Here is a 27737-nt window from a genome sequence, read left to right as displayed (position 1 = left end):
CAGGATGAGCTCCGCCTTGAAGAGATGTCCTTTGCGAAGAAGTTGGCTAAGTAGACCAACTGGAGGAAAAATGCATAGCAGCACTTGTGGCCATGGTACTGACAGGCATTGACTGCTTCCACGTCCTCTCAGGGAAAGCGAGCGAAGAATCGGCTTAGGTTTGCATTGTTTGGCACAGCGAAGAGGTTGACTTGGGGCTGTCTGGAGCATATTGTCAGCACTGGATAGCAATGGTGAGGGCCTAATGGCTCTTGGCATGCTCCATTTGGAGCTGGCCTTCCTGGATGCTATTTTAAAGGTGACATTGTGTAGTGGAAAGGCAGTCCATTCTTCCTCTTGGGAACAAGGACGTCCCTAACTTTTGGTTCAAGGCATTCCATAGCTAGCCAAAGACAGGGACATGAGAGGGCTGAAGGGCAAGGGGGAAGAGAAAAAAGCTCTCTCTCTCTCTATATATATATGTATGTATGTATGTATTTTAATAGCTGCAAGAGAAAAAGTGGATGAAGATTAGCAAAGGTAAGAATGGGGAATGAATGAGGTGAGATAGGCCTGGGTGGGGTTCCATTAGCTTTTAGTTAAAGAGAAGGGCCGTCTCTGGAGCTGGGTGCAGGCCTGAAAGAACTGGGTGGGGTTTTCCTTCCCAGGCTCTTAAAAGCTTCTAGCTAATTTGCATAGTCCTGCCTCTGGAGAAAGTAGGAAGGATAACCCACATAAGATGTCCTCATCCAGCAGCAGAGAATAACCCTTCTCTCCCCCTTTGGGGGTGGGTGGGGGGAAAGAAGAGCCATATAGGTCTATTTCAACTTGGCAATGTCTACAGAATTGCAAGATCTAATTCAGACAGTTAGGCCAACTGACTCCCCCCACCAGCTTTCCCTCTAACAGGGATTCCCAAATGTTGTTGACTATAACTCCCATAATTCCCAAGCAAAAGCCACTGCAGCTAGGGATTCTGGGAACTGTAGTCAACAACATCTGGGAATCCCTGTTAGAGGGAACACTGCTCCCCCCCCCCAATTGCTTCTGACACAAGAACAGAGAGAGCACCTGCAATTCCACATACAGCAAGCAGATTTCAGTTACAGCACTGTTCATACCAGTTGCTATCATGGGAGGAGACAAGTGCAGCAGTACTGCAAACCACTCCATCTTCTTCTATCTGCATAAAAACAAATCATTGCAACACACACCTTGAGCAGAAATACACATGGCAAAACTGTCCTAATTAGAAGAGGCCAGGGGATTTTCAGAATTTAAACTTTTATTGCACAAGATATAAAATATTAAAATTGTTTACAAATGTGTCTTGCATAGAAATTACAAATAAAACCAGTTGCCAGCAGTAAGGAGTCTACCCAGCCTTTAAATCTTCATGCTGTTGGATGCATGCAATGCCGTTTTGGGATCAGGTGGGGATTGCCAGACAGCTGAACTTGTGCGCTTGAAATACCTTGGCTTACTTTTGTAGAAGATATCCTCGAGCTTAGGGCTCAAAATTAGCCCAAACATCAAGTTGATGTCTGGAGGATTGTAGTATTGGTATGTGACAGCTTCATTCAGTTGAAGTCCTGAGGAAGAAATAATTATCGGGCTGTAAGTAATCCTTTCAAGCAGAAGCACACCTCCCCTTAAAATGACTAAAACACTCTACATAGGAAAGAATATGGAATCCACCCATAGTCTGGACTGCAGTTAATTCTGTTGGGACATTTGACTAAATTTAGGTGTATCTTTGGCTACAATATTACAGTTCTAATCACTGAATGGGCTCCATCATGCAAGCACACCCCATCCCCATCCTTTATTCTTGCATAGAGAGACAGGCAAGTAAATATTAGTTCTAATATGAAAAGAAAATTCACCAATGCATTAATTAGAACTGAAGAAATTATTCTATCCATTCTATTAAATGCACTGGAGAATATTCTTTTCTAAGAGAAAATTTGCCAGATGTCCAAAAAGAAGATGAAGAAACGCAACAGGGGAGAGAAAGAGGCACTATAGAACAGGACAGTTTAATGACTCCTCATGGTGGCAGCCTAACTATTAGGATTCATTTTCTCCATTCAATTCCAGTAGTGAAACATCTCACTGGCTCTGGTTTTGCTCTTACTGTCAGCACTCCAGAAGACTGTACATAGCTACGGATACATAAGCCAGCCTAGGCTCCTTGGGGAATTCTTCTATATTTCCTTGAGAAGAGAGCAACAAGGCTAACATGGGGTGCTATAAGGTTTCAGCTCACATGGTGCTGTGTGATCCCAGAAATACACACTACTAGGGATGTGCAAAATGTTTCAGGTACAGAACGATCTGTACCCAAATCTACCTGATCCGGGTGATTTGTGCACAAAACAAATCGCCCCTCTGCAAATCCAAAAGATTCGGCTCCAAAACAAATCACCCAAATTTCAGAGCTGAAGGTTTTGTTGTTTCGGATCTCCATGTAGTCTCCATTTTGTGTTTGACGTCTATTTGAATTTCCTACCCTTCCAAGCTTCAGATCAGTGAACAAAAGCAATGGGCTGATCTGCTAACGATTCCCTTCTGGGTCCAGATTGGGTCTTTTGGCTCTTGCCACTCCTGACTGACCCCAAATTGGCCAGGCGAAGGGTCGAAGAAGGGGCAGAGTTCAAGGAGGAATTTTTAATTAGACTGAAAGAGGCAGCCACCACCGTTCTGTCTTTCTGCCTCATGTGAGGAGAGAGAGCAAGAGAGCTTTGCCTTGCCATGCCAATTGCCTTCTGCCTTGCCAGCCCGAGCCCAGCCTGCCTGCCCCTGTTGGCTACTGCATGCCAGCCTGGGAATGGATTATTTGCTACATTGCTTTTTTGTTCTTGAGAAGAATTCTTTTTTCACCCCCTTCCTGCTGCTGAGAGAATCACTGCCTGCCTGTGCCTGCTGTGTGTGTGTCAGCTGCCAGCCCCAGCCCCTGTGGCCACTGGCCACCTGGCCAGCCAGCCCCTTCCCCCCAGATTTCCCAGGCTTTTGTCCCAGCCCGCCCCCCTGCAAATCTGAAGACCGAAGGAAAAGAAGATTGAAGAAGAAAGAGTAGACTCAGAGACCAGACCACAGAAGTGAACAACTGGACACACAACATGGGTGAAGCCTTAGACTGAGTGCCCATTCTAAACACACCATATACACACACACGCATACATCTCTGGAATTGTGTATTCTTGGAGGATTTTTTCCCCCTGTTTGGAGGGAGGTTTTGGGTTGCAATTGAATTTAAAAGGTTGTGTCTTGTTTAGTTTAGAAGTTTAAACAGGGGTTCTGTGTGGGAGGGATCCCCGTTAGCTGGTACTAGTAGGTGGTTAGAAGGGTAGTGCAGCCTCGTGGTTGTTTTTTTAAAAAAAAAACACCAATTCTGTCTTTTTTCCCCATTCCAATTTTTTTTGGCATTTTTTAAAAAAACAGAAGCCTGTCCTCCAGCCCTCTGTGCCCATAATATATCAGTATTAATAACACTGAAAGTGAATCCACTCTCATTTGCTACCAGGGAATCTATACTCAGAGCATCTCAGAAACAACAAAGCCCAGTACCCCATGGGGGTGGTTGAGGGTGGTTGGCACCCTATGTGCACTACACCACCACTTGCTCTGGGCCACCCCAGTGCCCCCCAAGTGGAGTTATGGGGCTGCTGAAACCTCCATTATTCCCTATGGGGGAAAAGCTTAAAGTTGCACAAACTTCACAAATTCTTTAAAAGTCAGCCCTTTGCCCAATTCCTTTGAAATCTGGGTGGTAGCTTCCTTGCATCCATTGGGCACTGCCACCTACCACAACCTGCCCTGGGCCACCCCAGTGCCCCCCACGTGGAGCTATAAGGTTGCTAGAATCCCCATTATTTCCTATGCGAAAAATCTTAAAGACACATAAACTTCACAAATTCTTTAAAAATCACCCCTTTGCCCATTTTATTTGAAATTTGGGTGGTAGCTTCCATCTGTTGGGCACTACTCCCACCCCACTCTTTTGGCCCCAGGACCCTTAAAAAAAATTTGAATAGATTCAGATTTGGAAATTTTAGATACAAATCAAATCTGGTGTGATTTGGGGGTCAGATTCAGACCCAAAACAAATCAGGGGTGTTTCAATTTGGGTATACAGTAAATCGAAACAAAAAACAGATTCATGCACATCCCTACATACTACAGCACCAGATGGAAGTTCCCAGACATGTTCAGTCCCCATACAGAATTCTTTTAATTACAAGGATATACGTTTGCAGCATTAAGGAGAGATCCACACATACCACTGGCCCAAGGAGGGATGGGCTTACGGGGCTGGCTTTCATCATCTGTGGAGTCATCACTATTCAGATCCATCCCATAGTCATTGAGATTGACCTTGAGGGACTTGGTATCCTTCAGATCTTGAGGGCTCACTTGGCTGGGGCTGTCAACAGGAGATTTCTGAAATAGTAGACAACAACTAATATTTATATACCGCTTTTCAACAAATGTTTCCAAAGCAGTTTACATAGAGAAATAATAATCAGACAAAGAAAGATGGACCCCTGTCCCCAAAAGGCTCACAATCCAAAAATGATTATAGGCAAAGAAAATGAATAGTTAATATTATATGTGCAGCAGTTTTGGCAGAATAGTTTGCATTTCTAAGATCTAATCCTGTGGCTGTTCCTTTAGTTTGCTATTATCTGTCCCAAGATCACTACTGCCTATAGAAGGCTTGTGGTCCCTATACTAGTAGTATTTAATATGGGAGATAAATACTCAAGTGAATTTGAAATTCTTTGCCAATAATATACAAATGCCACACAAAACATATACTGAAAAATAAATAGGTAGGGAGAGACAGATGACTGTGAGCCAAAGACTGTGAGCCAAAAGAGCCCCTGGTGGCGCAGTGGTAAAACTGCCGCCCTGTAACCAGAAGGTTACAAGTTCGATCCTGACCAGGGGCTCAAGGTTGACTCAGCCTTCCATCCTTCCGAGGTCAGTAAAATGAGTACCCAGAATGTTGGGGGCAATATGCTAAATCATTGTAAACCGCTTAGAGAGCTCCGGCTATAGAGCGGTATATAAATGTAAGTGCTATTGCTATTGCTAAAGAACCCAGAAGAATCAGCGGTGTAAGGCAAGTTCCTGAAATGAAGGGAGAAGGGATTGGTAGAGGCAGCTTTTCCACCCAAGAGGCTGCTTCAAGAATAAAATGACTACATAACATGAAGACAGCTAATTATGCTATGTGTCAGAACACAGCTTGTTCTAACATGCTGAGTTTTGGACTGGAGAGATGCATGAGTGCAGAGCAATAGTATTTACCTATGCACATTACAGTTTCCTCCACATTTCTTGGTTTCAGTTATTTCTGAAACCAAGAAATAACTGAAGGTCTCACTAGAACTATTTTTGACCATCAGTGATCAATCCTTGTCTTGCATGTGTGCAGAGCACTTTCTTGTGCCGATGGCCCATCCTAGCATTCATAACAAGGAGATAGAGGGATAAGACCTGAAACCTGGATCTTGCCGTTACCAATCCACCTTGGAATACAGAACTGCAGGCTTAAGATCCCATTTTCATTGAGTGGCATCTGATGTTAGATATTGATCATTTGTTAATTATACTAAAAATTAAAATTACATGTACAGACTTTTCTGGCATTTGCCAACCAGCAAAGGGCCACCTGAAACTGGATCAGATAGGAGCACTGGTTACTGACCACGAAAGCTTCTTTTTGCTGCTGGATTTGGGGACATCTCACATGGGTTAGCCTTCCCACATGCTCCAGAAGGTAGGACTATGTAAATTATGCAATGCCTTAGAGCCTGGAAAATATAAACCCCACCGTTCAGATGAGCCAAGTCAAAGGTACAGAGGAAAAAAAGATGTGAGAAAAGTAGAAAGATACACCAATAGATGCAGACACCCTGACAGGTGGGTCGAGATGTCCTAAAAATCTAGCAGAAAGAAGCAGCCTTCACGGTGAGTAACCAATGCTCCTTTCTCTGCTGCTAGATAAGGGCATCTCATGTGGGACATGCCACAGCTAAGAACCCCAGTGGGGGCGTCAGCATCTACTGGGGCAGAAGAACCTGTTACAGGACATGCCTGCCAAAAGGCTGCTTGAGAAGAGCAGTGAATGTTAAGTTTGTAGTGGATGGAGATGCCAAGGTGGTCTCTTGGCAGATTTCATCAAGGGAAGCGTTTGTGGAAAATGTGGCTGACATGACTGCTGTTCTTGTAGAGTGTGCTGTGATGTTGATGGACAGTTGTAGGTTCTGTACTGCAGGTATCAGATAAACAGAGTCAGGCAAAAAGAGAAGCAGCAAAAATTGGGGGCAGCAGAAAGAGCATGCCAGCACAAGAGTGGAAATACTGTAGCTTAAGATGAGGGTATGAGTGTAGCCCTTGTGTTGTAGATGTGAAGAGCAGGTTTGCCAGAGATGCTGCTAGATGTTTTAGCATGTTGGCCTTGAGGCCTTTATGCAGGCATCCCATAAGTAAAAGGAGCAACGCAGGGAGTCTGCAGTCTTCTCCCGAGAGCTTGTGACAGCACAGCAGCACCAGCATAGGAACAGCTACCATGTGGATTGGTATATGGAACATAAGAAGCTGCCATATACTGAGTCAGACCATTGGTCTATCTAGCTCAGTATTGTCTTCACAGACTGGCAGTGGCTTCTCCAAGGTTGCAGGCAGGAATCTCTCTCAGCCCTATCTTGGAGAAGCCAGGGAGGAAACTTGGAACCTTCTGCTCTTCCCAGAGTGGCTCCATCCCCTGAGGGGAATATCTTACAGTGCTCACACTTCTAGCCTTCCATTCATATGCAACAAGGGTGGACCCTGATTAGCTAAGGGGACAAGTCATGCTTGCTACCACAAAACCCGCTCTTCTACCAGTTTACTGAATCTCTTCTGGATGCAAGGAGAGTGTCCAGATCCTTCCGTGTGTATCTTGGCTCAGAATGTTCCACTCAGTCACCATGTGGCTAGCTTGAACTGCACTGGATCATAATGTAGCATGGGACCCTGGTGGAAGAGATCTGGGGATACTGGTAGGAACCAGCTACCAGCAACAGCCAGGTGTACTTCTGTGAACCACGGCTGCCATGGCCAGTGTGGTGCTACTAGGATCACGTGAGCCTGCAGAAGACGAATCCTGGGAAGTAGACAGCTGGGGGTCAGGATTGGAGAAAAGGCATACAGAAGTCCCACGGACCATGGGGAGGACAGATCATCCACAGCCTCTGTCCCTTCGCAGAGAAAATCATGAGAAGAAACTTGGAAGCTTTGTGTTGAATGGGGAGGCAAAGAGATCCCCTTGAGGCCTACCCAGGGTCTGGATCAGCAGTTCAAATGCATGGTCATGTATACTCCATTCTAATGGGTGTATCAGTCCTGCTGAGCCAATCCATTTGTGTATTCAGAGATCTGCTGACATGATGCACAATGGAAGGAGGCCAGGTGAGACCTTGCCCATTGAAGTAGGAGGGTTGTTTTTGATGTAGGGATCTGGATCCTCCCAGCCAGTTCACATGTGCCTTCACCATAACATTGTCTGTACATACTAGTACATGCTGGTTCAGCAAGAGGGAATGAAAGGTGTGGAGGGCAAAGCAGATGGCTCTGAGCTCCAGCCAGCTGATGTTGTGGGACTGCTCCTGGGGTGTCTGTTTTCCCTGAGCCGAATGGCGTAGGCAATGGGTCCCCCAACCAGACAGACTGGAATCCATCGTCAGTATAACTCTGGAGGATTCAAGGCAATCCTGCCTTGGGAAGATGTGACAGATGAGTCCACCAGTGGAATGAGTGGTGGACTTGCGTCGGTAGCTTGACTTTTGGTAGGGCTTTTCACTGCTATGTTGGCCTGATAAGGCAATAGGAACCACTGAAGTGTGCATAGGTGGAAATGGGCCCAAGGCACTGCTTTCAGAGAAGTCACTATCGAGCCCAGCAGCTTGGCAAGTGTGAAGACCGGCACTGTGGTGGTGGTGGTGATCTGACGGATCAGCAGTAAGATCTTCTAAACATGGTCTGGAGAAAGAATGATGTAGTCTTGAGAGGTATCTATTATCACCTCAAGGTGAATCTGGTTGGAGGAGATTAGACAACTTTTGGCCTCATTTACTAGAAATCCATGATTGGAGAGCACCTGTAAAGAATTTCGTACATCAGACTCCACGTTTTTAAGGGAAAGAGACCTGATCAGGAGGTTGTCTAGGTATACAAATAACTGGATGTGCTACCAGGAGGGGCCAGGAGCTTCATGAAGATCCTGGGTGCCGATGAGAGACCGAAAGAGTTCTGTACTGGTAATGCGCTGGCCCACACACTGGAAGCAGAGGAGTGGCCAACTCATGGTATGAATGGGTATGTGTAGGTATGTTTCTGTCAGGTCCATGGATGCTAGGAAGTCAGAATGGTGTAGGGACTCTGCAATGGATCCAAGGATCTCCATTCTGAACTTTCTGTGTTTGATGAACTTGTTTAAGAATTTCAGATTTAGAACTGCTCTGAGCATACCATCTTTATTGGGCACAGTGAATAGAGTAAATGCCCTTCCCCTTTTGCTGAACTTGTTCTATGGCATTGATGGATTCTAGATGACAGATTGTGTAAACCGCCCTGAGCCATTTTTGGAAGGGCGGTATAGAAATCGAATGAATGCATGCTTGAAGAAGGTTTGAGTGTTTGGTAGGTGAGTATGACTGGGGGGTTGGTAAGAAGCAGTCGTTTGGGAGGGAGGTTAGCTCTATTTTGTAAACGTGCAAGATAGTGTTGAGTACCCATTGGTTAGAAATGCTGGCTTCCATGCTGGGAGGTGATGAGTCAGGATAACAGCCTGGGCTTGTATTGAGGAGCCAAGGCCTGGCGTGGCTGGTTAGGAGGCCTATTGTTGCACTGTTTGTTCTAAAAGTAACGTTGCATCCTAGAGTCTTTATCCCTGGTCTGAAAATGTGTTGAAAGGACTGGAGGGGTCTGTGTGGCCAATGTCTGACCCCCACCCTGCGAGGGGCTCAAGGGAGTGCCTTCCTTTTGTCTTCAATCTTGATGAGTACCTCTTGAAGTGCTTCATAATTTTGAAAAATTTTTTGATGCAGTATACAATACTGCTGCGAGGTTAGTGTGTGGGGCTGTGTCAACTTGCCAGTGTTTAAGCCATAGATTCCACCTCGCATCTTGCCATAGAGTGGGAAGCAAAATGGATCGAATCTAAGGTAGCATCAGCTACGAAAGCTTGAGCTTTTGGGACTTTTAGTAGTGTCTGCTTTTGGCAGGTTATGTCTTATTGGGGGTGGAATGACAATTGTAGTAACTCATCCACCCACAGTAGAGATGCTCTTGCTATGATGCAGCAGTAGAGGCACATATGGATAAGGAAGCTATCTTGTGTCCCTTCTTTGGAGCTGACTCTATCCTTTTCTCATTGGGGCCTCCCAAGGGAGTTGTCCCTGTTGAGGGAGAATTGTGGCAGACAGAAGGACTGCCACAGGCCCATAAGTGGGGTGGACCTGAAACAGATCTGACGCTTCCCCAGAGAGATCATAAAGCTTGTTGATGAGGGGAATTTGCTTCCTATTTGCTGCTGGAGCTTTCTATTTCTGTTGGACTATATCAGCAAAGCAATTGGGGAAGGGAAAGAACAAGCCTTGTGGCTTGGGCATTGGGAAGACCAGGGTTTCCCCTGGACTGGGGGGTATGTGTGAGTTAATCTTGTTGGAGCCCCAGAGTGTGAATGGCTTTGTGAAATAGCTACAAGAAGTCATCTGGCATAAAAAACCTGAAAGATTTGGAGGACGACATGAAGTTTTGATCATCCAGCCATTCTTTTTCTTCCCTAGAATCTAAGTCTAATGCTCAAGAAATTCAACCAGGCTCTCAACATTATGGTTGGGTCCCAGGTTTGGTGGGTCCAGATCAAGCCCACTGGGGTGGGAGTCTGGTAAGTCATACACTGAGAGGGCTGAAGAGTTGGAAGGAGAGCCCCAATCCCATCTAGTTTTGCGGTGTTTAGCCCTCTGACTTGTTTGGGATTTTCTGTGCTTAGATTTATCTCCAGCCCTTTTAGGGGAGCTGTTTGAGGATGAGGAGGAAGATGAATTCCTGTCCGTAGCCCGCTTTTTGGAACTTTTGTCATGCTTATGTTGCTGAAGTGACTGATTCAACATGCCCAGGCTTGCCATGCAGTGGGAGCCTCTGAGAGAATGGTAGGCATGGGGCCAGGTGCTAGTATTGTTCTGGTATCTTTGGCCCTGCGGGTGAGAATGGCATCTCACCTCCTGACTCTCTCCTTAGGTAGGCAGGCCGGCTGCAGAGGCTGAAAGGACCCATCCATTCTTTCCTTGGAATGCCCATGGGCTTCTTCATTGGCTTTTTTGGCTAGCGGAGGGGCTATGCCGCTTGGGACTGGGATCAGCCAGAGGAGCACTCCCACCGGAGGGCATCTTCTGGCAGTCTGGGTTAGATTGAGAAGCATTCTACAGAGCCCCCAAAGGGGGCACTGCGTGTGTGAAAGGCTCTGCCAGCAGAGATGAGGCTTCTCGGCACAGCTGTTTAGAAGGCCACATGGAGGGCAGGCCAAGCCTGTGGCAGTAGAACAGAGGGGTCCGTTGCTGGTGTAGGATGGCCTGGCACCAAGGCTTGTTGTTGCTTCCAGCTAGGCCTATCCACAAAAGCTGATGGACCCAACAGCCCTTCAGGAAGATTGGACCCACTCCCTCCATCAGAAGGCACCGGTGAGGACCTGTTGGTTGTCGGCAGGGATGTGGTGTTGGAGCAAGTCAGCACCACCTGGTGATGAGGTCTCCCAGCTGGGAGGAAGATGGAGGTGGTCTTACTCTTTGGAAGGAGTAGGTTTCTGATCCTGCGTAGCATTTGGGCCATAGAGGTGGAGGGACAGGGAAGAGGAGAGAGAGAGGAGGGTTTTCTTTTTAAAAAGATAGAGAATTAAGGAGTTAAGATAAAAAGAAGTAATAATGAAATAAAAGAGAAAGAAGGCCTGGCTATGAGTGAAAATGGCCATCTTTGGAGCAGGATGCTGGATTAGAAGAGCTGGGTGGGGTTTCTCCTTTCCAAGGCTTTAAGGGGCTGCATAATTTACATAGTCCTGCCTTCTGGAGCACGTGGGAAGGATAACCCACACAAGATGCCCACATCCAGCAGTAGAGAAATGATACTTCTTACCTACAACCCCTCCTCTCCCTGAACATCACTCACGATGGTCAGGGTTTCATAACATTCAGTTTGAGTTATTGATTTTGCATAGCAATCTTAAACATGCCCATTCAGAAGCAAGTCCTGTTGAGTTCAATTGAACTTAGGAACACGGGCAGCTGCCATATACTCAGCCAGACCATTGGTCCATCGAGCTCTGTATTGCCTACACAGGCTGGCAGCGGCTTCTCCAAGGTTGCAGGCAGGAATCTCTCTCAGCCCTGTTTTGGAGAAACCAGGAAGGGAACTTGGAATCTCAGATGCTCTTCCGAGAGCAGCCCCATCCCGTAAGGGGAATATCTTACAACGTTCACGTTGCTCACTGCCAGGTAAGTGTGCTTAAGACTGAGGTCTTAACTGCACCTTTTCTACTTTGTCAAATTTCTGATTTCCCTGCTCAATTATCTTAGACACACTTTTCATGTATATCCAATTTGTATCATGAAGCCACCTAATGGTGCAGCGGGGAAATGACTTGACTAGCAAGCCAGAGGTTGCCGGTTCGAATCCCTGCTGGTATGTTTTCCAGACTATGGGAAACACCTATATCGGGCAGCAGCAATATAGGAAGATGCTGAAAGGCATCATCTCATACTGTGTGGGAGGAGGCAATGGTAAACCCCTCCTGTATTCTATCAAAGATAACCACAGGGCTCTGTAGTCACCGACTCAACAGCACACTTTACCTTTAATGTGTATCATGGGAGGAGAGCTGGTTTTGTGGTAGCAAGCATGACCTGCCCCCTTTGCTAAGCAGGGTCTGCTCTGGTTTGCATTTGAAGGGAGACATGTGTGAGCACAGCAAGATTCCCACCCTAGCATATCCAAAATAGGGCTGGCTCAGTGAGTCTCCAGCCTGCAACCTCGACAAAGCTGCTGCCAGTCTGTGTAGACAATACTGAGCTAGATGGACCAATGGTCTGACTCAGTATAAGGCAGATTCCTATGTAGTTTTAGCCACTGAGAAAAATGGAAAGACAGCTAGGTTTGCTTGTTAAGGAGCCCCATGCCTTCACACTCTTTGGGGGCAAGAATAGAAGTTTTTAAGAAATGAAGGATGACCGACAGAACTGCAGCAAATCTACTTGTGTTGATTCCACCTGCATGTCAGAATTATAAAGTTATACCTACAGGGTAATACTCTCTTTTACATTAATAAATAGCTTTGTTCAATACTTTGGTGAAACACAAACAGCTCTGGACTAATGTTGGTTTAAACACCCATATAGACACTGCCTAGAGAGATCTGTTTGAGGTGGTATGAACACATGATAATATAGAAGGATTACTGCTTCTGTCTCTCACTCCTAAATGCTCGCGTGTGATTTGTAACACATACTTTTAGTAGTGAGAGGTGTGGAAAAACAAAAGGAGATTCAAGCATTCAGTAGAAGTATTCATATCTTGTTTGCAAAGTGTATGAAGTGGACTCCAGAAAAACATTCTTTGGGATGTATGTTCTCTTGGCCACCATTGTGTGACTGGCCTCACCAACCCTTCTCAGAATTCCAGCAGTGCCTGCATCAGGTTCCACAAAGTTAGGGACCCACCATCTATAGAGTATATGCTGTCCAGCATCATCTGTCATGCAATGATGCCCTCTTGTGACCATTTACTAGAACTGCAGCAAACTCAGAATGCACAGCATGAAACTGGATGGAGGTGTGCAGTCTGAGGAACTGTTTAATTAGATCACTGGTATAAGAAATACTGTATACCAGTGATTGCCAACCTAATCCCAATGTTTTGTGCGCATGGGCGTGCTTAAATAGTCACCTTGCTGGAGGCACTCAATATCACCACTATACCTTTCAGAATAGGCAGACCAAAGGCAGCATTTATCCCACTGCACCATTCATGGAGTATGAGGCTAGAGCTGCTTGCACTACAGCTGACACCTGCAGGGAATCCCAGAAGCACCACCACTACTCTGAAAACATCAAGTATCAGCTGACTAGGCAAAGTGGGGGGCATGATGATGGACGACAATATTAATTGGGCTCACTCCATTGTTCTGAGAACTAACCAGAGAAAACATTCCGGGGAGTATGAGAGGGAAGTGTGCCTCCAGTTTTAATACTGGGGGCAACTCTGCCCCAGGTTTCAAAGGTTTGGAAAATGTCAACTTTGGCATGGAAAACACTTTCTATCCAGACATAATATTGGACTATGGGTCTCAATCATTTGGTTATGTTCTCCTCTCATGGAAGAAGACTGTGAAACCTAGCACTCACCTGGGCAGTTATATTCAGCCATTTACTGGCAGCAGGAACTACTTCCACCTGCTCAGCTTTGTTTCCCTGCTGCAGCTGTCCCAGACAGGCAAGACTGCATTCCTCCTGTGAGCGAGAACAGATTTTTAGCTTCTCGTTCTACAAGGATATTCATTTCCATTCCTGTTCTTTAGCAGCATGAGCTTTCCATTTAAAGCTAGCAACAGGTATCTGCAGTCAATAAAAATACAAAACTTCTTCAAACCAATCTCTTCTTAGAACTCCATTCCAGTAGAGTATAGGAACAAAAGACATTAGCCTCATAAGCTTATAACTGCCAATTGTGTGCTGCAAAGAAATAACTGCCTTCTCTTGGCTGCTTTTCTTCTTCACATTTACTGTAGGACAAAAAGAATTATGATTTTGAGTAGCAGCACAACTGGACAGCAGGAGTTAATGCATCTTTGTTGGTTCATTATGGTGGAAACATAACTGCAAGTCTGAGATCCAACTCAGAGTGCATACCATCCCCTTTTCAAAAACCTAGGACTGTGTCAAGTAAAAATACTACCCATGCATGCCGTGGTCATAATAAAGAGATCAAGCAGATATCCTGCACTTTGAAAAATTGTTTACATATTTGCCACAAACACATTATTTCCTGTTCACCCCTTCTTTGAATCTTGGCTTCCCAATTCTGTATCACACCTTCAGATTTTCCTCTTCTTCTGAAACCACTCCCAGGGGTTTCACCCATTTCTCTTTGTCTTGCTGTCTGTGGACCCTAAAACAACATCATAAAATGTTAAGAGTCAGAAGGGACCTTGGAGATCTTGTTACCAAGAGAGCCTGTTTGAGGGCTCCCAGGAGCACCCCTATACCTGGTTTGGAACTACAGGCTTGTAGTTTCCATTTTTGCTGTTCAGATCTCACAGGACGATGAGATCTCCATTCAGGTCACATGAACTCACTCATAGGGCATGTTGCTTGGCGTGTAGCCTGGGAAAAGGTGGTTCTCAAGTCAAGTTTAACCTGGGGCTGCAGGAGGACCTTCCCTGTGCTCGCCCCCTTGATTGCTTTCACGTGAGGAAGCCAGAGTAGGCGTGAGTTAATCAAGCACTATTCTTTTCAAGAATTAGCCTAGTATTATCCCTATGTTGGCACATCGGATCAGGTCAAGTTATCACCTCCTCAGGAAGGAGCGATAAGAGGTAACACGTCATCTCCTCTGCTAACAAGCGTGCTAATGGCAGGCTGGAGCACAGGAAGCTAGCTTTTTAAAATTCCTAATCACTCCCAAGGTATTCTAAAAAAACACGAGATAAGCCTTTATGTGCTCATTATGTTTCGCCCTACACTGGTCTCTCAGACCTATTCACCCTTTGGACTGAAAGGAAATACAGTCAGCAAATTTTAATAGGATGAAGATGTATTCTTTGCCCTGTCCCTTTTGTCCACCTTTTCAGAAAGGCGTGGCCAGCATGTTGCCTCAGGGCAAGATAATGGCTATTTCTAGTTAGGATACAATCAATCGGTGTGTCTCTTCCTCGGATTCACCAGCTGCCTATCGTCATGCCTTGGCACTGGCACCTCCATCTTGCCTTGACTGGACTTTTGCTCCTGTCCTGTTTGTCACCTCCAGACCAGCCCTTTTTCCTAGCCCGGTCTGCACAGCACTCTCAACTGCGAGATCCTAGTCTCCCAAGATCAGATCCCCTATGGATTTTGTCTGGTTCCTGGACCCCTACCTGCTCCGTGGATTCCTGTTCCTGCTTTTTGCCTGCCTGCCCTGGAGGAGAGAGGTCCCTCAGTATTGACCGAGATTCAAGGGTTCAAATACTGCAACGGAATTAGGTAGTATCTAACCTCTGCTCTCAAGTTTCTCACTCCCCTCCTTTCTTGCTCCTTCCAAAATCCAAAGCGGTTCTCTCCAAAGACCGTTTCTCTGGTCGGCCTTGAGTGAATTGCATTCAAAACTCAAGCCAAATCGTCTCTTTGTGAGCCATAACATAGTCATATTGATTCATTAGTTAATACTGTGTTGCTCATTAATCATTAGTTTCTTTTCCTGTACCCCTCAACGCTCAAATAAATCCGATTCTGTTTTTGAACTCAATCTCTCTATCAGTTCTTTCCAAGACTGAAGCTTTGAACAAATTTATTCTGAGGTGGCCTGCTCATTAGTTCCCCCCACACAAGCCATTTATTCTGAGGTGGCCTGCTCATTAGTTCCCCCCACACAAGCCCAGAACATAGCCAGGGGTATCTGCCAATTCCCCAAGAGCAGGACCATTATCAGTTTTCTAGTCCAACATCCTGTTCAACGCAGGAAACTACTACAGCCTCTCCCCGACAGCTGGCTGTCCAGCTTCTGTCTGAAAACTTCCAGCAAAGGAGAGTCCACCCCTTCATGAGGCAGGCTCTTGCACAGCTACTACAGTTAGAAAACCCTTCCTAATGTCTAGCCTACATGCACTTTTCTTGCCATTTCAACCCACTGGTTTTAGTCTTGCCCACAGAAGAGAATGTTGAGCCCAAGAACACACACGTAGCACAATCCTATGCATGGTTACTCAGAAATAAATCCCACTCTGTTAAATGGGACATGCTCCTTAATACGTGCGCTTAGGATTGCATCTTAAAGCAGAACTCAGTATCAAGTAGATCTCCTGGAAGTACATAATGCAGAGAATAGCCCATTACAAGCTTTATAGTCTTAGGATTTGCCATTCAACATTTTTTTTCAATTTTGGAAGCTGACAGTGTATTCACCTCCCATATTCCTCCACAGATTTCCCAAACTCTGCACTACCCACAGTGCATTTCAAGTTCACCATTCTTGTGAATCAGGGAGTGAAGACCTTACCTCTCTTTTTCCTGTTTGGAGCTATTGTGCTCTAGCATTTTCTTAATTTCCCCAACTGTCTTCCATTTCTCTGGCTGCTCTTCACGTTTTGGCTCCTCTTCCTGAAACACAGAGAATGAATCAGAGCTCTCCATAAGAGTGAAGAGCACAATGTGGTGCAGTGAGAAGCAGTCAGCTCCTTAGCTTGCAGTCATTGTTGCATTGCACACGCATCTGTTCTACATGGACTAGGACAGTTCATAAGACATGGAACTGTCCTGGATGATGTGATCAATACGGTAGTAATTTGCATTTGGGATGTTCATGTCAAACAAGGGACACATAAAGGCCAATTGTATTCTCAAGCATTTCTGGAGAATGGTACCCCAAAGAAGACTTTAGTTGCCATGACAAGTTTTATTTAAACCTGTGCATGATGTTGATATCACTTATCTAATCTCATCCCTTTATGCAATGGAATCAGAAGCAGGACTTGTGTGCTTCCTCACTGCACCAAGGTATTGCCTAAGCTAGGAGATTCCGTATACATTATATCAGAACATGCCCATCCAATATACAGAAGGGACAGAAGCCATATGGATTCAAGAAAATTGGCTGCAAAGGCATTCTGGTGGGTTAAAAAAAAGTTTTGTTCCGCCCACCCGCCGTGAGCTAGGCATATTTGCACTAACCTCCATCTCTTAATAGGATGAGGGTAGAACTAAGTCAGCAGGATTTTATATGCAATCTTTCACTAGCCAAGTAGTCCTATTCACTTCTATATTTCAGCCGTTAGCAAAAGTGTTCTCAGAATTACAATCCAAGTTTTTCAAGAGGTTACAATTGCTTTCCCTAGCACACAGAGCCTTCATAATTGCATTTTATTCGGCACACCCTTTTACCAATAACCAAGTTTAATGCAGTGCTTACCATTTGCTGCACTTTCTGTTTTCGAGTTTCCACTTCCCCCATTTTCTTAGCAGATATTTTTTTCTTTGTCTTTTCTTCCTCTCGCACCTATGTGAAAGATCTTTTAGAATTCTAAACATTCTTGACAGTTTTTAGGAAAAAAGTAAAGATGTGGCTCTTCACCCAGGCTTGTGAATGAGAGTATTGTTTTTTTACTGCTGCTGCTTTGTGTTATGCATTATATTTTATGGGTTATTTCATTTTTATATAGAGATTTTTATATTTATATTATCTGTATTTCTGCATTATGTATTTTAATTTTTGAGATCTGTATGATTGTAAATTAATTATGCATTGTTTTAATTATACTGTAAAATACTTTGATATTATTTTAATGAAAAACAATATATAAATTGAACAAGTTCTAGCTTGCCCTATTCCAGGAATCAGTATAGAAAGCCATACATCATAACTGCCCATAAGTTCAACGAACAGGAACACTGGTACTTACCATGAAGGTTTCTTCTTGCTGGTGCTATGACAGTCACCCAGGATGGATTAATTCCTCCTAAGCCCTCCAGAGGCAGGACTATAATTCAGTATGCATTTAAGAGACATTTGAAAGACAACTCTCCCAGGTTTTTTTTTTTTTAATGAAACAGTCAATAGAAGGACAAGCAAGGAAGAAAATAAAACCAGAAGACATAGTGTTGTGTCAATCTCTCTGTGAGTAAAGCAATCCCAGTATGAAATTGCCCCCAGACCTGCTGGGTGGGTCTGATCCAGACCATCCTAGAGAAACTGCAGGAGCTCCCCAAGCCTACTATCATGTAGTGGAGGTTATTCTTTTTGTACCATGTCATGAATACCTTCCACTTGGCCTCACAGATAGACAACTGTGCTTTGCTAGAGCTCATTGCTCAACTGCCACACAGCTAGACAGAGCCAGGCTAGGTTGGAAGGGATGGGGGGCAGGGGGAATCAAGAGGGCCCTGAGGAAGTGATCCTGTGGCTGGGAAAGGGCCCAATATGGCTCCATAACCAGCTGGACTAGGTCTGAAAACCAAGGCAAATAAGGAGCTACTAGAATTAGGTCTGCCTGTTCTAGAGGTGCCTTTTTCACAGGCCAGGCTATGAGCTAAGTCTGTGGGGACCCATGCTAGAGACCTTATGGCCGGGGGACATTGAAGGAGTTGTGAAGATGTGTGGAACTCTGCACTTCTGTGGAAATGCAAACGGTTCCATCAGTGTGTTTCAGATCCATTCTAGATGGTCTCAAGGATCTGGGAACAGAAATTGCACTCAGCTGGGCCCAGCTCTTGTTGACTGGCCAGGGTGCTTGCTTTTTTCCTGCAACAGTGTTGTGGGGATCAGAAGAGTTACAGAAGAGTGTACTCTACATGCTGTATTGTTGGCTGTGGACTTTGCCCTTTTCTTCCCCCTTTCCCTTCTGAGAGACGTGGGCAGAAGCAGGAGAAGAATAATGCAGAAGGGGGATGAAGAAGAAGAAAGATGCCTCCAGTGTCTTTTTTGGAGTGGGTTTTAAGGCCTTTACCCTGCAACTCCTCTTTAATTCTGTGGAGAAGCAACCTTCAAAATCAGGGGCTTTAAGCCCCTGGAGATCTGGGTCTGTTATCTTCATTGTGGAGAAGGGGGAAGATTGCTGGAATGTGCAGGAAAAGCAATCTCCTTTGCAGGAACCTTTGAATTAGCACCCTCTGGTGGCCTGCCTGGAAGAATTACAGCTAGAGATATTATTACCATTTCCCTCTGTAGTCCTGCCAACACCCAAGGAAGTGGGAAGGAGGTACTCACTCAATCCCAGGGGCCTTGGCTGGTGGCCTCTTTATGCTTTGCAGGCCCAGGGGCTGGTGATGAGGCCAATAAAACTGTTGGGATGTGTGTTCCTGAAGGAAGAGGAGCATGACCAGCTCCAAGCCCCTCAGAACACGGGGAGCCATTTGCCTGTTGCTGATCTAGTATGGCTGCCCTTTGCCCTTTGGTGTGCCTGTGCATCTCCTCATACTGCTTCTTGAGAGGCTTGTAAATGGCTGGCCCTAAAGGGCTCTGAGGAGGAACGATCAGGCTCCTCGTGGGGCAGCAAGAGAGGCCAATTTAAAATCACTGGTGATTGCAGAGCGCATCACCCCATTATATATGCCTGTCCTTGGGATCTCGTGTGAAGATCTAGTACCTCCAAGTCAAATCAATGAGTGCTGTGGGAGGACTTAAAATTTGAGAACATGAAAGACGACAGCATGTCTTGGGTCCCAACCTCCTTCAGGGACCCAGAGGGCACATGGTCATGGCATTCCCTACAAACCCCAGTGAAGGCCAGTATTATGCGGGCAGGGATGGGATGGTGACTACCATAGAAGAGATGCACCTGTTTCAGCAATGATCCTGCGTGCGTCTCCCCCCATCTCCTTTTTTTGGGGGGGGAGGAAAAGTGGGAATAGGACTGATATTGGGGGAAATTATTTTTCAAAAGTTAAAAATACAAACAAGGCAGAAGCTGAAAGAAAAAAAGCACAAAACAACTCTAAAGGGGGAGCTAATTGATTTCTTTCCTCCCCCAAAGGCCTAGCAAAGAGGAATCCACAAGTGAGGCACCTCTGGAGCAAAAGGACAGAAAAAACTGAGAAGGTTCTCCTCCAGCAGTCTCATAAAGGGTTACTAATTTACAAAGTCCTGCCTCTGAAGCAAGTGGGAAGAGTTTACCCATCCTGGACGACCTCCTGAACCAACAGAGAAGTGTGGGGCAGGGAAAAGAAAACCTTAGGCTTTGTCAGATCACTTATTACCTCTCATGAATTATATAACCTCACAATGAATCTATGACTTTCAGGCGAAGGGGTGCAGTCTCACCCCTTCACCTGCAAGGGGTGAAATATCACCTGTCTGATTGCTCTGTCAATTGTCATGAGAAGTTTCTGCGGCCATGTCACAAAAATGAGAACTGTGTCCTACCTTCTCAATCCTTTCCTCGTGTTGAGAGAGCTTCTGTTCCATTCTCTTCCTCTTTTCTTCTTCTATCTGCTCCAGTCTCTCTCGAGCTTGCAGTGCCTTTCTTAGCCGCTCTTCACGCTTTCTATGGGGCGTAGAGACCCCTTCGTTTACACAGATCAAACACCCTTTTACTAGTGTTAGCAAAAATTGATAAGTCCTCCTGTCCTATTTGCAATCAGGGGTTCTCTTCATTTAGTGCCAACTGGGGCTGCATCAGTCTATGGTGTGGCTTCACAAGTATTAGCTAGCATTACAGTTGGTTGACTAGACAAACCTTTACCATAACCCCAGATTCAATGAGGGCACAAACGACTACTCACAGTCTTATCTCTTCCAACCGTAGTCGCTTTTCTTCCTCCACTTTCTGCTTTCTCTGTTGTTCTGCTTCTTGTTTTTTCCGCAGATTCTCAAGACGCTGTCGCTCCTTTTCCTAGGGCACATAGAATGTTTATAATATCCCTGCAATTATTTACTGCCCCAGTGGCCAATAACACACACGTTTATCACCAACCCCACTGCCTCAGGGCACGTAACACCATCCCTAGGAATGATCAACAGTGGCGAGTGCATACAGAGCAGTTCTGTGTTTTAAACAATTCACTTGTGGAAGCTCAAAGAGAGAGAAAAAGATAGCTACTTACAACAAAATCCCCCTTTGTAGGATGAACATGAAAAGAAGAAGAAAAGACAATTCAATTACAGGAAGCTGTTCTAATGTAAATGCTTGCTGATTAACCAATTGATTAAAACAGCAGTTTTCTGCCACTGTGAGCAAGTGTGACTTGACACCAGTGCCAGGCAAGTAGCTTCTTTTGCCTACCTGAACCAGAGTAAAAGGCAGACCAGACAACTGCCTTAATGTGGTTCAAGATCCCTAGTCATGTGGCAGATACAGACTTTTAATATGAAACCTGCTTGATTTCCCCCAAGCTTTAATATAAGCAGATAGACAAGCTGAATTTCAGAAGAGGCAGAAGTCTGAGCAGCACACTCAATTCCAGCTTTGAAGGGACCCTGGATACAGACCTCATGGGCTCGCTCCTAAGTCAATGGGCTCTTGTGGGCTTACTAATAATGTCTGTAACATAGTATTGCTCTAGAGCAGTGCTACACCAGGGCATTATGGGCAAACCAGAGTGGTGGCTCCAGCCACTGAGAGGAGCATTAGGAGTCCTGGATAACCCCACTTTGTCATTTCATCAAGTATCACAAGATCAGAGTTAGTCTTGATCAGAGCTCTATAAAACCATCACAAGCGACCTAACATGGAGTCAGGCCCTCTGGTCCAATGCTGCCTACTGTAACTAGTATTGCCTCACCAAGGCCTCAAGCCGAGGTCCTTCTCTGCCCTGCTACATAAGATCTTTTAAAATCTAGAAATGCCAAGGACTGCCACTAAGCTAAAGCTTTCCCTATAGATCCGAGACACAATTTCAGTACTTGGACAACATTGCTGACATTTATTATTCCTAAACATACATGGGAAAATGTAAGTTTGGGGCAGTATAAAAATATGTTAAATAAATAAAACCACCCTCTTCCTCTTACCTTGGAGTCAGGTCTACTGCGAGTGTTACGCTTGATAAAAGATTTCATACCACTAGTATGCCCCGTTGGCCCTGGGGATTTGAGGAGTGGGCTCTTCTGCATCGTCTGGAAGAAGTTTTTGAATGGCTGTTTGATCTGAGAAGAGATAACAGATGTTCTGGGTGCCTTGCCAGTGGTGGACACAGAAGAATGCATGCCTGTGTCCTTGACATTTACTTACCTTGGCAGAACCAGATGTGGGTAGTACTTTGTTTACAAGAGGGGGTGGGGTTTTGTTATCAGAAAGGGAATATCCTTCGTCTTGTGCATGCTGGTCAGCGGGCACTTCATCCAGTGCTCGTTTATAACTTTGTCTCCTGAGAAGAAAGAGCATGAGGTGTACACAGTGATTCCAGTTACCAAAAAAATCCAGAAATCTAAAGGCTCTTCTCCATGTACTCAACACAACCAAAAGGACAGTCATCCTTTTAAAAAGAGTTGCTTTTCCACAAGCCCTTTGTTCACCAACAAGGAGAGGAAAAGCCACATACACACAATCTGAGATCATAGCAACATTACATTAATGCATTTTTTTAAAAAGTCCATCAAAACATTTCTACAACAATCAACCAGGAAAAAAAATCACCCCCATTCACAATAGCAACAGAACAAGACATCACCAATGTATAGTATAGGAGAGGGATCTGGTGCCTTTACATCAATTTCCCAAGCCACTTTCTAAAGTAAAGTCCACATGCTCTTCAGAAGCCAAGGTGACTCAAAAGCTCTCCACAAGGACGTGAAGACCCAAAAGTAAAGATGAAAAATTGCAGGGGACTTCTCCACAGGGCAATATTTTTTTTAAAAAACCCCACTGGTCAAGACCTTAAAAATATCCTCTGTGTGTGTTGAATCCAAATGTAGGAATCATTTCAGCAGATTCAGATTAGAGAAAACACTTGAGAGAGTAGTAGTTTTCAGTAAGTATTTCTTATCCTCTGTTTAAAATGGCATACTAGTGGGTAGTTTTTTACCTACAACATTTTAACACTGAGTTCAATCCCTTCATTATGTGATCTGTTAGTTATATTGTAGGGATATTCATTTCAAGCTTGTTCTGCTAAAAATCACGAGTCTCTTTGGTTTCTGAAGGATAAGGCTGAGGTCCCCACAGCAGAAGTTTGTCCAAACACAAACTTCCCTTTTTGTTTACCACAACGTTATTTCTGCTTTCAGCTTTCATTTATCTCTCACTCCCATTGGACAAGCTTGGAAAAGGCTTAGGTAGCTTTGGGTACAACAGCAGCCAGCTCCATCTCAAACAGTAGGAATGTGTGAAGGAATTCAGCATTTCATAAACAGAGCCATATGGTTTGTGTGCTATAATTCAGCAAGAATTTCCATTCTTCTCAATTTTATTTTGGGAAGTCTCTAGTGCCTACCAATGGGGAACATCTACCCTTCCGAGTTGCCAGAAGCTTTGAATTTACAACTCTCCACACAATCCAATACTTAGGGAGCTGGCCACTAGCCTTGTAAAATATCCTCAATGCCCTATGGCACTAACCATCCTATACATACTGCTAGAATAGAGGTAAACTTTTGGACGTCCTTGTGCAACAAAGCCCCTGATCCAAGAGAATGAGGGTTTTTTTTAAGCTAATGAAGCTTTTGATGGCCACACTGATTGGATATAGATGTGTATCTATCAGAAGCTGAAAAGAAAAAGGAGCCATTCAAGCTTTTCCCACCTCAAGAAGAAGAAGAAATAATGTGTTTAAAGCGACGTACCGACTATTTTGTAATTGTCCATGCAGGCAGTGGTTCTGGGTTGGATCTTCGGACCCATTGACCTGGGAGTCAGTAATTTTAGTTTCAAGTATTCCTGCAAAGAAGGTACAGTTAGTTCTTTGAGGGGTATTTCCTCTAACAGAGACCTTACACTACTCTATACATTATGACAGAAATCACCAGGCAAATAATTACAGCTAAGCTTAAGCGAACCTACCATAGGCACAACCCGAACTCCAGGTAATGCCAACTAGTGTAGCAGATAAATGGTGAAAATAAGATCACTTATGCACTTTGGCTTACAAACATGAGATTTTGGCAGAAATGTTGTCCTATGTGTGTGGTTTTAGAAAGTAAATCAGGGCAACCCAAATATCCAATATGGCAGCAAGAAATCCAATATGGCACCACAATACTAAATGTTTAAGATCACCAGAATCATTCAAAAAGTAATAAAGACCTGAGATTTGGCAGACATGTTGTCAGAGGTTTATGGTTATAGAAAGTAATTTTAGGTACCCAGTAAAACCAATATGATGGTTAAAATTCCAATATTGTTAAAAATAAATATGGTGTGACAATGTTGAAATATGCAATTCCGTGCATATCCCCAGTCAGGGAACATTTTAGAAAAACAATGTGCAAGACATTTGCATCTGAAAGGTTTTACAATCTGTGCTCCTGGCAGAGATACAGTCAAATCCAAGTCATCTAATTCTAAACCTGAAGTGTACTGTTGGGCAAAATTAGTTCTAGAGCATAAACAGTGTACAAACCAACAAGTTGTGGGGGGTGGGGGAATAAAAATATCTATTAGGAACATAGGAAGCTGCCTTTTACTGAGTCAGACCATTGGTCTATCTAGCTCAGTATTGTCTACACAGACTGTCAGTGGCTTCTCCAAGGTTGCAGGCAGGAATCTCTCTCAGCCCTATCTGGAGATGCCAGGGAAGGAACTTGGAACCTTCTGCATGCAGATGCTGTTCCAAGAGCAGTCCCATCCCATAAGGGGAATTAGCTTACAGTGCTCACATATAGTCTCCCATTCAAATGCAATCCAAGGTGGACCCTGCTTAGCACAGGGGACAATTCATGCTATATGAAGGTTGATGGAAACACTTTGAATAAAATTATCCTAGTGCATTCAGACATGCAAAACAGAAGGAAAATGTGTTCTCTCTTCATGTGGCCATGTTATCATAGCAATGCCATATTTATTTTCAGCCACCATGTTGGATTTTTGGGGTGCCAATCTTTACATTCTAAAACCATGCATATCTGACAATATGTCAAAACTCAGGCCTTTATCACTATCTGAATGGTTCTGGATCTTAAACATGGAATATTGTGACACGATATTGATTATATTGGCTCAGACTTAATCCCTCCAAGACTGAGTTGCTTTTGCTTACTCAATGATCTGGCCAATTGCCGAATCTGAGTCTCTCCCTAGATGAGATTGTGCTGCCCCTGAAGGAGGTGGTCCGCGACTCAGGGGTCCTCTTGGACTTGCGGCTCCTGGTCGAGCAGCAGGTAGAGGCCATGGCCAGAGGTGCCTTTGCCCAGCTTTGGCTGGTCCACCAGTTGCGGCCCTATCTCAACTGGCAGGGCCAGTTGCGGCCTTATCTCGAGTGGCAACTCATGCCCTCGTCATCTCTCGTTTGGATTACTGTAATGCGCTCTACCTGGGGTTGCCTTTGAAGACAACCTGGAAGCTTCAGTTGGTCCGGAATGCGGCAGCCCATCTGCTTATGGGCAGATAATTTGACACCTCTCTTGCGGTCGCTACACTGGTTACCTATTTGCTTCCGGGTCCAATTCAAAGTGCTGGTTCTTACCTTTAAAACCCTTCAGGGCTTAGCACCTGCTTACCTGCAGGACCGCCTCTCCCGGCCAGTGCTGTCCCGTCCTGTGAGATCTTCTCAGATTGCCCTTCTTTCGGTCCCTGTTCTCAGAGAGGTCCGTAGTACTAGGGCCTGTGGAACGACTTTCTCTGTTGCTGCCCCTTCGCTTTGGAATTCTTTCCCCACCCCCCGATTCAGTCTGCCTCCTCCCTCTCAGCCTTTAAAATCTTATTGAAAACATTTCTTTTCCTCCAGGCATTTGTCTTTTAATTTTTGTTATTTATTTTCTGGTGGTTTAAAAAAAAAAAAATCTCAGATGCTATACATGTTTGTACACCGCCCTGAGTCTGTGGATTGGGCAGTATATTAAATCTCTAAATAAATAAATAGATAAATAAATAGCCACCAGATCTTGGAGAGGTTTGTGATAATCACATATGACAGCCATGCATGTGAGTGATGCAAGACTGGATCTTTTCACAAAGAAACAAAAAACCTATTTTGAGATTCTGCCAATGCTGGATGCACTCTTACTGCACTCAAAGTGAGTTTCAGGAAAGGTACCAGGCAGAAATAGTATGGGGCCAACAACTACATTCCAACTGAACCTAGCAAGTCCCACTGAGTGGGGATGGGGAAAGGGGGTGGGAGGAGGGGAGAAAGAGATGGAAAATTCTTTCAACGCCACTTCCACCTGCCATGGAATGCAGCAAGGAACTTGTAAGATGTGTCTGCAAAACTGATAGCAAAGGAAGATGTACATGTTTCAGAATTATACAAGCAATTATACATGCTTGGATTAGAAAGTTATCATATGTTTTTGTTTTATTTCATTAATCCATTAAGTCAGCTTTGCCATTTAAGTACTTTTAAAATAATTCTAACAGATCTGCTCATAATCAGTCAACTGAACTCTATAATAATGTAAGCATTATTAATGATGGTAAAGTTATATTAGCTCAATTTCTTAGGAAATGTGCTCTGCTGCAAATATGTATGCACCATTCCATCAAATGAAAATCTATTCTATATAGTCTGATGGATATTTTTTCAATCTGAATGATTCTGAAGGTTTTCAACATTTAACATTGTGATGCCATATTTATGTTTAGCAACAATATTGAAATTTCAGCCACTATATTGGCTTTATTGGGTACCTAAAGTTACCTTCTAAAACCAAACACATCTGACAGCATGTCTGCCAAATCTCAGGCCTTCATTATATGGTGATCTTAAACATTTAGAATTGTGGTGCTATATTGGATTTCTAGCCACCATACTGAAGTTTTGGGTTGCCCATTTTACTTTCTAAAATGACACATATCTGACAACATTTCTGCCAAATCTCATGCCTGTAAGCTAAAGTACACAATAGCATCTACTAGCTGCCCCACTAAACACTAACCCAAGAAAAGAGGGTGCTAACATTCAGTACCATTTTATTATTAACTTTTTAAGGCTACTTCTCAGCATTGCTTCCAAAGCAGCTTACAATTAATGATTCAAAAAAGATATTATCCAGAGAAGCACATTAAAACAAGAACAGAGCCACAAAAACCTAGTCAAGGGATACAAATCAGCTCAAACTGAAGATTCATCCAAATACAATGGTCTTCCCAAACTCCAATTTCCTTTATTCAAAACTGCAAGACTATCCATTTCAAATGAAACTTACAAAGAAGAAAGATGGATTGAGGGAGACTTAAAACAGTTTTCAAATTCTGTGTTACACTTGTAGTAGGAACCATGTATGTCATTTACCTTTACTGTACACCTCCCCTTGCTCCATCATTTCCACAGCACAGCTAACAACTGGATTAGGGGAATCCAGTTTTTGCTGCACATTCAAAACCTGTAGGAAAAATTGTTTTAGCACAACTAGAGCGACAGGCCTCCCAAAAGTTTCCAAGCTAATTAAATCCTTTAAGCATTAGTTATATTAAGGTTGTTTCACATGTTTAACTTTTATTAGCAAGTACCTGTGGGGATCAGTAGAAAACATTAACAGAATGCTGGAAAGTGTCATCCTCTCAAGCACTTTCTCCATAGAGCTCTGGTGGAAAAGAGCTGGAAGGACTACACTTCCCAGCACTCCATGTGCACTTTCCAAGATGGTAATGGCACTCAATTTCACTTAAAGTCCTTCCCACCAGTGCTGAGAAATGTGCAGCACAGTGTAGGGCTTGGTGTGGTGGAAAATGGTCCTCACATTGAAGGTTTTCTGCCCAAGTGGCCCCTGCTTAAAAAATGTGAAGGCCACTGCTTTAGCTGCTACATGAACAGAACACCTAACTGGTAAGTCAGAAACAACATTAAGGCCCATCCACAGAAATATCATGCAAGACCAGCCACTATTTTACTTCATGACATATTAACTTTGCACACTATATAGAAAAGTGACTCATCTGT

The 27737-nt window shown here is 44.3% G+C and overlaps 1 protein-coding gene across 4 annotated transcripts in view; it reads right to left on the bottom strand.

The window, feature by feature from the left end:
• Nucleotides 1–1246: 1246 nt before the first annotated feature.
• LOC128339970 (inner centromere protein A-like) overlaps nucleotides 1247–27737 on the bottom strand; it is a 48232-nt gene continuing 21741 nt past the window's right edge. For all 4 annotated transcript variants that reach the window (XM_053284526.1, XM_053284527.1, XM_053284525.1 and 1 more), the window contains 13 exons: nucleotides 27090–27180; nucleotides 23485–23578; nucleotides 21935–22070; nucleotides 21715–21849; nucleotides 20808–20819; nucleotides 20487–20596; nucleotides 20128–20248; nucleotides 17179–17265; nucleotides 16270–16370; nucleotides 14112–14187; nucleotides 13425–13529; nucleotides 4263–4422; nucleotides 1247–1571 (listed from right to left, as the gene is read on the bottom strand). In XM_053284526.1, the coding sequence (XP_053140501.1) occupies nucleotides 1366–1571; nucleotides 4263–4422; nucleotides 13425–13529; nucleotides 14112–14187; nucleotides 16270–16370; nucleotides 17179–17265; nucleotides 20128–20248; nucleotides 20487–20596; nucleotides 20808–20819; nucleotides 21715–21849; nucleotides 21935–22070; nucleotides 23485–23578; nucleotides 27090–27180 (1434 nt within the window). In that variant the 3' untranslated portion in view covers nucleotides 1247–1365. The remainder of the gene's footprint in view (nucleotides 1572–4262; nucleotides 4423–13424; nucleotides 13530–14111; nucleotides 14188–16269; nucleotides 16371–17178; nucleotides 17266–20127; nucleotides 20249–20486; nucleotides 20597–20807; nucleotides 20820–21714; nucleotides 21850–21934; nucleotides 22071–23484; nucleotides 23579–27089; nucleotides 27181–27737) is intronic.

The sequence above is a fragment of the Hemicordylus capensis genome, chromosome 1 (genome assembly GCF_027244095.1).
Source record: "Hemicordylus capensis ecotype Gifberg chromosome 1, rHemCap1.1.pri, whole genome shotgun sequence".
Taxonomy (NCBI): domain Eukaryota; kingdom Metazoa; phylum Chordata; class Lepidosauria; order Squamata; family Cordylidae; genus Hemicordylus; species Hemicordylus capensis.
This window is presented reverse-complemented; position numbering and strand designations above follow the sequence as displayed.